The sequence below is a fragment of the Apodemus sylvaticus genome, chromosome 15 (genome assembly GCF_947179515.1).
Source record: "Apodemus sylvaticus chromosome 15, mApoSyl1.1, whole genome shotgun sequence".
NCBI lineage: Eukaryota > Metazoa > Chordata > Mammalia > Rodentia > Muridae > Apodemus > Apodemus sylvaticus.
Genome location: NC_067486.1, coordinates 40925071 through 40935540, shown reverse-complemented (window position 1 = coordinate 40935540; position 10470 = coordinate 40925071). Strand labels below are relative to the sequence as shown.

The window sequence follows — 10470 nt, the reverse complement described above, 5'->3', positions numbered from 1 at the left end:
GCCAGGCCGAGCACGCATGCTGTTCCAGGCGGTTTGTGGTTCCTTTTGCATAAGAGGCAGTGGCATGAACAGACCGGTCACAACTAGACCGAATGGAAGCTTGTGGAAAAATAACCTGTGGCCTAGATTATTATTTGTTAGTAGAAATTAAAATCAAGGATGGTTAAAGGGCCAGCGAGCCCTACTATAAAATAATGCTGACAATGACACCTGTGTCTAGACAACATATGGCTGGGAACAAACCTATTAAATATGCGAGCTTCTGTCCTCGTATTTTCAACGTGTAAGGGCGATGGGGTAGAATAGAGATCCAAGAAAGTAAACTGGAGTGTGAATATTTTCTCTGGAGCTACTCAGGAGCCCACTACTCTTTGCCCATCACGGGGACAAAAGGGCATCCTCCAGACCCACAGCCAGGACTAAGACAAGGGGTGTGTCTCTGGATCGTATTTCTACCCATTCGTCCTCAGCCTTCTAGCCCCACCTTTGCTCACTGTGGGCGAGCGAGCGGGGCAATCGAAGGTGTGCGTGACTAAAGTGCCTATCTTATCAGTCCAAGCACCTACACAGTCCTCCGGCTGAGGCCCGGGTGCTACCAGCAGGACCCACTTTTGTGGGCGGGGTGGAGTCTTATCTGCTAGTTCCTGGAGCTGTCAGGCGAGTGCAAGAGGCGATAGGACCGGACTACAGTTCCCAGCATCCTCAGTTCCCGCCGGCAGCCTGCGGCCCACACCCGCCGCAGCTCTTCCAGGCTCCAGGTTCCAGGACCCGGGAGTCTCGGTGTCAGGACCCCGAGAGCTCCGGCAGATCTGCAGGGTCGGTGCTGCCCAGTCCCGGCGGGTGATGGCCTTGCGGCTGGGCAGGCTGGGCTCAGGCCCCTGGTGGCGAGCGGTGCGGGGTGACTATGGACGGCTGCGCGCCGCGTCCCCGCGCAGCGCGTCCGCCCGTGTCTGCAGGCTGCCTGGCACAGCTGGTACCCAGCCTCTCCGCGGGCTGGGCTACGGCCCCTCGGCTGGAGGCGGGTCTCGGCTGAGGACCGGGCTGGCCGCGGCGCTGGCAGGGTTGGCAGGGCTGGCAGCCGCCGCCTTCGGGCACGTGCAGCGGGCGGAGATGGTGCCCAAGAGCTCGGGGGCGCGGAGCCCCTCGCCTGGACGGCGGGAGGAGGATGGGGACGAGCTGGCTCGCCGCTGCAGCACCTTCATGTCCTTGCCGGTGACCGAGCTGCGGGAGCTGCGGAAGAGGCCCGAGGACATGAAGACCAAGATGGAACTAATGATTATGGAGATCCAGGCCCAGGTGTGTCGGGCGCTGGCACAGGTAGACGGCGTCGCCGATTTCTCTGTGGACCGGTGGGAGAGGAAGGAAGGTGAGGAGAGACCTGTTTTTTGTTTGGGCACCAGTTGCAGTTTAGGATTGGGGATAGGTTAAAGTAGACAGTACTCATGGGAGTTTGATCTGTTAGAAGGGGACACCCTTAGGATGACTGACAATGAGAGATCTGTTCGCTCTCTGCTTTACAGGTGTGGACCCAGAGGTGCCAACAACGTAGGACAGGGCATTTAAAAATATTGGCAATTCATAATTGCATTTTTCTATAGGTTTGTTAAAGAACACCTACAGACAGCAAACTGAAGTTTTTATGTTCAGTTTGTTACTGCACAGTTTTCCCTCCCCTCCCCCCCACTTTTTATTTACCCATCAGGGTGCATTTGACCCTTGTCCTATAAGAGGCAGAAGAAACACTTGTCCTTTATGTCTGCTAGACCCCCTATGTCAAGAATTCTCCCTCTATTTTTGGGGGTTGCATTATACTTGATTAGTGTTCCAGTAGTTCTTACTAAATTGTATCATCAAATCTCTTGAAGGATTCCTTAGAATCCCCAAATGCCTACCCAGTCGAATCAGGTATTGGTGACCATGTTGTTTCATACAACGCAGCCGTCCCCTGTTCTCCACTCCTGCTTTGATTTTAAACTTGAGGATTTCTGACTTTTTCCCAGCTGGAAATAAAACATTATATCATAAATACATTTTGAGTTATGGTGCTGCTACATCTATATTAAATGAGAGTCCGTCTGACTTTCGTAGTTTTCCATCTTGTAATGTTTTAAAGTAAAAGCCACTCACCTACCCAGGACACAATCTCAAATACTAGATAGCTAGCTTTGTAATCTTTGGAAGTTACTATTTTCTGCCCCTGTTTCATAATTTATGAATATATGTAGAGGACTCAGAATGTTAGAAACATGGTCAACACTTGAAAAGAAATCATTTATTCTTTCCAGTGTTATGATCTTGGATATGGTACCCTGTTTCTTAGAAATAAAACAACCCAAACATTAGTCTTTGAGAACAATGACTTTTTGGTAACCCTATTGCCTTAAAGAAAAAACTATTAAACACACACACACACACACACACACACCACACACACACACACACACCACATATATACATAATTTCACTTAATTTAAGACTTTGAACCCCTTAAGAGTTTGAATAGCTACTTTAAAAATTGCATATAAAAATTAAAGAGTAAAAAAAAAATGTAAAGGAATATGGAGTTCTTGTATTCAGTAAAAGCAGAATACCATTCTGTGAACCCACTCCTGCCTGTAACATTAGCTTTCAGTTTTGTAAATAACAAATGAATTCTTACTGGTGGTGTTTGAAGAAAGAATTCCTTGGAGTTATTAGGCAATAGCTCGAGAACACGGAAGGAACAGCCATTTTAGTGCTTTGCGTCTGGATCCAGTGTTTTCCCAGCACGAGCAGCTTGAGACACAAAGCTAAGCTAACCTGTCGCACATAGAAAATATATGCAGTCATTGATGGTTTTGGAACTAGGGGAGGAAGAGGGCACCTCATGCCGCCACATTCACTGGAGAGTTGTCTCCCATATGATGGTGCTCTGTCCTCTGATTTCCTGTTTCTATGGACAGGAGGAGGTGGCATCACCTGTGTGCTTCAGGACGGGCGTGTGTTTGAGAAGGCCGGGGTGAGCATTTCTGTCGTTCATGGGAATCTTTCTGAGGAAGCAGCAAACCAAATGAGAGGCCGAGGAAAAACTCTGAAGATGAAAGATGGTAAGTCAGATAACTCTCCCTGCCAACTCTTTTCCTACCAGTTTTACTTAAAAATAGCTCCCCAGCCCCAACCCTGGGACGGCCATCGGATGTGCCCAGTAAGCGTGTTCGCATGCTTTAATCGTGAAAATTGTGACTCAGAGACAAGTTACAAAGCAGCTTTTGATAGTGGATTCAGAAATCATGAGAGAGTAAATTGTGTCAAACCGGGCGACCAAATGCATCTAACTGTGCTGTTTTTCTTTCCAGGTAAACTGCCGTTTACTGCTATGGGTGTGAGCTCTGTGATTCACCCCAAGAATCCTTATGCTCCCACCATGCATTTCAACTACAGATACTTTGAAGTAGAAGAAGCTGATGGTAAGTAAGCCTCTTAAGAGATGTCTGAAGTCTGTATTAAAAAAAAAAATCAAAAGGTACCTTATCAAAAGGAGAGAAAGTACAGACATTTAGGGTCTTTCAGGAATATCCCAGAGGCTTAGTCCAGGACCCGAAACATCAGAATAGGATTCCATCTCTCATCCAATGCTTCCTCCACACAGAATGATCTTTGTGAACCCAAACTTCACCCCACACACAAAGTTTCTGCAAATATAAAGTTGTTATTTTTGAAATCGAGGATTTGTCACTGGGACATATACACAAATATATATGTGTGTGTGTATATGTATATATATACATATGTATATATACATATTTACAAATACAAATACGTATACACATACACATACATATACATAATATATACAGTCCATGACGACCTGACTTGGGATCCCACTCCACAATCATTAAAAAGGCCAGGAGCAAGGGAGAACAGACGGGGGTATCTGGAGCCAGGCAGTCTATAGCTAATTAGTAAGCTCCAGGTTTAGTGAGAAACCCTGACTCAGAGCCAGTCTGAATGGAAACGGACTGAGGAAGACACCTCCTGGCCCCTATACGAATGCACACGCACACAGGTGCACCCATGCGCACGCATGGAGCACACACACACACACATGCACACGCACACACACATGCACGCGCGCCAAAGCTGGTAACTTGTATTTTGTAGACCAATCTGTTGAGAAGAGTGAGTGCATGAAGCAGTTGTTCTCACATGGCAGATTGCTCCCTTAGAGGGGAAGCATTTTCTCCCTCTCTGGACTAAATGGAAGGGACCCTGGGGTGACTCCTAATAGTGGGACCGTCACGATCTCCTGGCTTTTGTTAACCTTATGTGTCTGAAGTAGAAATTACTTTTTTTCAAATAGTGATGATCTAGCTGAGACATTTGGGCTGTGTGATCCTAACGTTAAGTCAGCGTTGAGTGTCACAGCCGAGACCATCTGTCCAGACTGAACCCTCGAGGTCCTCCGTCCCATTTCCCTGCTGGCTTCTTCTCGCTCACTGACTTCCTGTCTCCTTTCCTTTCTGCTTTTGCGGCTCTCCAGCCGTCGGAGCTATTTTCCTCAGGTGTTGCTTGACTGCCACCTATTTCCTGGTGATGAGTTAAGTTGCTGAATTAAGCTTGCTGCTCTAGTCTCAAGGCTACCTAGATTCAGCTGCCTTGCTTTTGTAGGTAAGACGCACTGGTGGTTTGGGGGTGGATGTGACCTCACACCGACATTCTTGAACCAAGAGGATGCTGTCCATTTCCACCGTACTCTAAAGGAAGCTTGTGATCAGCACGGGCCAGACATCTACCCCAAATTTAAAAAATGGTAAGCTGTCGAGACTGTATTTTCTGTGTTTGTATTATTGTTCTGTGTGTCTGTGTTGAAAAGACTTGCCTGTGGGCCTCATTTGTATAAAGATCGTCAGGAGAACTCTTTCCAAGTTAAGGTCTGTTCCACGTGGTTAGCATTAGTAAGTGGTGTCTTAGGTGACTTCTTTTATTAGACGGTAGATGGAAGCAGCAAGAGCGGGCTGATGGCTCCTTGTGCTGGTCAGGAGGGTGACCTTTAGCACACAGGATAACATTCTGTAAGCATTTCCTCTGCTAGCCTTTTCCCTCATTGTGCATGCTTTAGAGTCACCGCTTTTAATACTGAAGGAGATACTAAATGCTAAAGTTGTTTACCGTATCTTGCGTTTGCTGAATTAATACTAGGCACATAAAAGCTCAGGCTTGTGCCCCGGCTGGTGTCAGTGAGTGTTAGGAGACCCTCATTCCTTGCCTTCTGTACAAGCAGCGGTGTCCCCAGAGGTGTTAGGAAGTATGGTAGCCTGCTGTTTTGAATTGCTTGGTTGCTCTGCGGGTAGGAGCTCTGCAGAGGCAGTAGCTGTGCAAAGTCAGGCTGAGATAGGTCCTAGTTTCATAGTCCTATAGAAAAACCAAGATCCTGCTGGTGTGAGTTGAGGAGAGTGCTTTGAACCCAAGGGACCGTATCCAATTCCACGCCTCTCTCATCTTTTCGCCCATGGTTTTCCTCTGCTGCATGTTCTAGGTGTGACGACTACTTCTTTATAGTGCATCGCGGAGAGCGGAGGGGCATCGGCGGCATCTTCTTTGATGATCTCGACTCTCCATCCAAGGAGGAGGCTTTCCGCTTTGTGAAGACGTGTGCTGAGGCTGTGGTTCCTTCCTATGTTCCCATTGTGAAAAAGCACTGTGATGACTCATACACCCCGCGGGATAAGCTGTGGCAGCAGCTGAGGAGAGGGCGGTGAGTGACAGAACGGTCAGCACAGCACAGCTGTGGAGGCCTCCAGGAACAGTGGCTGCTGTGCTGTTTTGGACAAATACCTTATCATTAGTTATACTAATCCACAGTGACTTTTTTCTTAAGTAGATGAACATTAAAAATTAACTTAATGACGTTGTATGACCATTGTCACAGGTTTACTTAATTCACCTGTGCATGTACTTGAGGTAGGCATTCATGTGGTACTTGTGAAATTTTTCTATTTCCTAGTAATCGCGTAATAGCTTCTACCTTCTGCCAGATGAGGGCGTCATTTAAGGTTTTCTCTTTTCTTTTGCTTATAAATGCTGAGTCACACTTTAAAAATTCAGTCTTAGTGATCACCTTTACTTATTTCGGACCTCTTATACATACATAACTCTTTTTTTTTTTTTTTTTTTGGTTTTTCAAGACAGGGTTTCTCTGTGTAGCTTTGACTGTCCTGGAACTCACTCTGTAGACCAGGCTGGCCTCGAACTCGGAAATCCGCCTGACTCTACCTCCCAAGGGCTGGGATTAAAGACGTGCACCACCACCGCCCTGCTACATACATAACTCTTGTGTGAGGCATTGTGTGTCTTCTTTTCCCAGGAAGCCTGTGGTATATATGGCATTATTTACTGATCATAAGGTATCCTCATCAATAAGTCCTTTGCCCAAGACTACACAGCAGGTCTGATGACACCCCAGATGTGAAAGTCCCACTGTGTGTGACTACACAGCAGGTCTGATGACACCCCAGATGTAAAAGTTCTACTGTGTGTGACTACACAGTAGGTCTGATGACACCCCAGATGTGAAAGTCCCACTGTGTGTGACTACACAGCAGGTCTGATGACACCCCAGATGTGAAAGTCCCACTGTGTATGCTTCTTACTCATCCTTGCCCCAGTCCCTGGCTCTGTATTGAACTTGGTGACTTCATAGGTGGTGAGATAGGTTGTGCCCAGTGTTCTCATGTGAGCCAGCTCCCCCATACCCACTCTCCCAGCGCCCAGCCGTTCTCCGGCCATCTTAATTGCATATGTACCTTAAGTCCACAGTCAGAACCTGAGTTCGTTCTCTCTCTCTCTCTCTCTCTCTCTCTCTCTCTCTCTCTTTTTGGTTTTTTGAGACAGGGTTTCTCTGTGTAGCCCTGGCTGTCCTGGAACTCACTCTGTAGACCAGGCTGGCCTCAAACTCAGAAATCCACCTGCCTCTGCCTCCCAAGTGCTGGGATTAAAGGCGTGAGTTCTCCTAATTCCTGTTAACAGGAGTTAATTCCTGTTAACTCTGAGGCACCTGAGCCTTAAGTTGCTAAAGCTCAGCCTTGAAAAAGTCATCTATCTATACATTCCAAGGTTAGAGTTAAATATGTTCGTATTTATCTTTCTGAGTTTGTGTGTTTGTTTTACTTAAATAATTGTGTGTGCCCTGTCAGGTCTCCATGTAACAACCTGGTAAAGTGAGAATAGTTTTCTTTTAGAAAGTTTTTAAGCAATGTAAGGCCCCACCCCCAACCCTCACCAGTTTGTCACCCATACGCCTCCCATTCTGGCTTCCTTCTCTAGATTTATCTTGGGTCCCCTGAGGTTAGATATAACTTTGACTATAGAAATAGGCATAACAGACATTCTGAAAATGGCTCATAGTTCAGGAGGGATGGTATTGCTAATTAAAGCTGGTCCAGGATTGGACATATTCTGTATGCGGAGCTGAAAGGTTTATGAATTTTATGTAGGAGAAGCTTTTGCTGCAGTACTATCAACAATGTTTCTCTGGTTCACATTTGCTGACAGGCCAGTCTGTGAGTTCTGCTGTGTGTATCATTCCCTGTCCCCTCTCTTGACTTAGGAGATGCGTGAAGCATTCGTTTGATTCCTCATGGCTTAGGATGTCACTAATGTTCAAAAGAGACGCTCTCTGTCTCTGTTGTCTTTGGGTTGGAAGATAGTGTAGACTGTGGGGCTTTAGATGACCCCAGCATCATCGCAAAAACCCTTTCATGGTCAGCGCTGGCTTCAGTTTCTTAGTGTATTCCTAACGTGTCATCTATATCCCCTGTAGGTTTCTTCCCTCCCCCACCTGTAAAAGTTAATTTTTATGAGTCATTCTGAATTCTTTAGGACAGCAGAAAGTACAACTTTAAATTTGAAGAGACTTTGGAATCCTATGATGTTAAAGGCAGAAACAGATACTTAGGTTAGATGGAATTCAAATCTGGTTTCCTACCAGTTAGTAGAGAATTTGGACAATACACTGAGCCTAACTTTACTTGATACCAAGATATTCTCATGGAAAAAAAAAAGCAAGTTAAACTAAGCACTGAGCCACAAGGCTGTAGCTTGCACAGTGATGGCTGTAGAGAGAGGAGGCATGAGTGGTCCCATCTCTGTTGCTGCTGTGAGTATCTTCAGGGAAGGAGGCAGATCCCGGCTCTGTGAGTCACTGTTAAATGTATTGCTTATAGAATAGAAATAGTGGTAGTGGTAGTGGTAGTGGTAGTGGTAGTGGTAGTGGCAGTGGCAGTGGCAGTGGCAGTAGCAGTGGTAGTAGCAGTGGTAGTGGTAGTAGCAGTAGCAGCAGTAGTAAGTTCCTCGCTTAGCAGTTCCTGGCACTTACCCATAGAAGTTGAGTGCTTCTAGCCTGGTACCCTGAGCCACATTGAGATGAAGCCCTTTTCCTGAATGCCTCCTGCTACGGTGAGGACCGGGTTACCCAAGAAAGAAAGCTGTTTCTTTCTTAATTGTTGTGCGTGCCTGGTCCCAATTTGTGTTTCTGCTGTTTATTCATGGGGAAAACATAACCTTATTGATTTGTATTTGCTCTGTGTTGGGTGCAATCTGCATCCAATTGTTCAGCGGGTAGAATGCCCTTTTATTGGTGCTTTCCAGAGGGGAGGGCTCGCTGGGCCGTGTAAGTTCTGTGCTGGCTCCAGTTGGTAGGGAGATACGGGGAGAGCTCTACTCTCAGTTTTCCTTAGGGATTTCTGAAAGGTTTTGCTCAACACACCCTTACCATTATCTGGTGTCTTTATAACAGGTATGTGGAGTTTAATCTGGTGTATGATCGGGGCACCAAGTTTGGCCTCTTTACTCCAGGATCCAGGATCGAAAGCATCTTGATGTCTTTACCTCTAACAGCAAGGTGAGAAGATTTGTCATAGTAAGTCTGTGTCATGGTAACTGTGTCATAGTAACTCAGTGTCATGTAGTAACTTCCTGTGCCCCAGTGAATCTGCACATTAGTCTTAAAGTGTGTTACCTAATACTTCATTTATATTTTTCTGATTTTTATAAGAAAATTGTGGGAGAATAAAGCACAAATTGGATTTTGTAAGAGGTGACAGGATGTATGTCATAGCTTTGTGTATGAGGACTAGCGAGAGAAAGCAGGAAGCTGAGGTTGACTTTCCTTACAGCCTTCTTTCTAGAAAGATGCATTTGTAAACTTAAGCTAATATCTACCTGTGCACTACCCAAGGTTCTATACTTTATGAAACCGTACTTTATAATGAAAGTGTGTTTTGACTTTAGGATCTTAATATTAACCCAGATACACTTAAGACTTATTAAGAAATTTAACCTCTTTAAGTAGCTGATTTTTTTTTATAAGTATAGTAGAGACAATAGTCACGGGGGTTGGGGGTGGGGTGGAGTACCATGCATTCTTTTTACTCTTAGGGTTTTATTCACCATTAGTTATGTATGTCATTTATTGTTATTTTGTTTGCATTTTTTTTTTCTGTTTTGGACATGCATAGATGGGAGTACATGCATTCCCCTCCAGAGAATTCCAAAGAAGCTGAAATTCTGGAAGTGTTGCGTCATCCAAAGGACTGGGTGCACTGAAGCCGCAGAGCCTTGCTCCAGGGCCTGGTGGACACCGGTGGGGTCTTCCTGCACTGTGGCCACTGTGTGGCAGGCAGTGTCTTCTGTGCCTTACTGGCCCCGCTTTCTCCACCCTGGGAACCCTGTCTGTGGCAGGCGGTTTTGGTCTTTTCCAGTGCTGTGGGAGGAGGCAGAGTGGTGGGTGGGGATGCAAAAATACCATATTCGTTGTCTTCAATATCTATTTGTACTTTGAGAATAGTTTTCTGTGACCAGTCAGTTTGACATTGGGTTTCCAGGTCTTAAGGTAAGGGAATGTAAATACTATAAGAGGCCCTAGGAAACTCGTTATTTGTTGCTTGAAGTTTTAGTTTTTGCTACAGAAATTTATCAGGGGATACATTTTATCTTCATTAGTTCAGTCAGGCTGCCCTTCTTGGGAACTTTGGAATGCAATTTGAAGCCAGACTGTGGTGATGCTTGCCTTTAATCCCAGTATTCAGGAAGCAGAGCATGGTGGATTTCTGAGTTTGAGGCCAGGCTGGTCTGCAAAGGAGTTCTAGTACAGCCAGAGCTATACAGAGAAACCCTGTCTTGAAAAAATAAACAAAAAACAAAAAGAAGAAAGCAGTTTGAAGAAATATATTTTTCTTTGTTGTTTTTGAAGTTTCTTTGATGTAATTTTCATGTGTCTTTATAAACCATTTTATTATTCAAAAAATAATACCCATTTTTTGAAAAAAGATAGCTATTTAAGAGCTCTGGAAATTCTCTTTAGTCAGTTCTTGAATGCAAGAATGATGACCTAGTTTACATCTGCAAATGGCATTATTATTTAAATAAGTGATATCTTCAGTGGTAAGTTTTTTTGTGAGATCATGATTAGCTAACATTAGGATTCTATGTATT

General features: G+C 45.2%; 1 protein-coding gene across 1 annotated transcript; it reads left to right on the top strand.

The window, feature by feature from the left end:
- The first annotated feature begins 684 nt into the window (after positions 1-684).
- Positions 685-10181, top strand: Cpox (coproporphyrinogen oxidase). The gene is made up of 7 exons (XM_052157936.1): positions 685-1366; positions 2943-3086; positions 3336-3446; positions 4648-4789; positions 5516-5734; positions 8774-8878; positions 9495-10181. The coding sequence occupies exons 1-7, from the start codon at positions 844-846 to the stop codon at positions 9580-9582; spliced, it is 1332 nt and encodes a 443-aa protein (XP_052013896.1). The 5' UTR covers positions 685-843; the 3' UTR covers positions 9583-10181.
- The last annotated feature ends 289 nt before the right edge of the window (positions 10182-10470 follow it).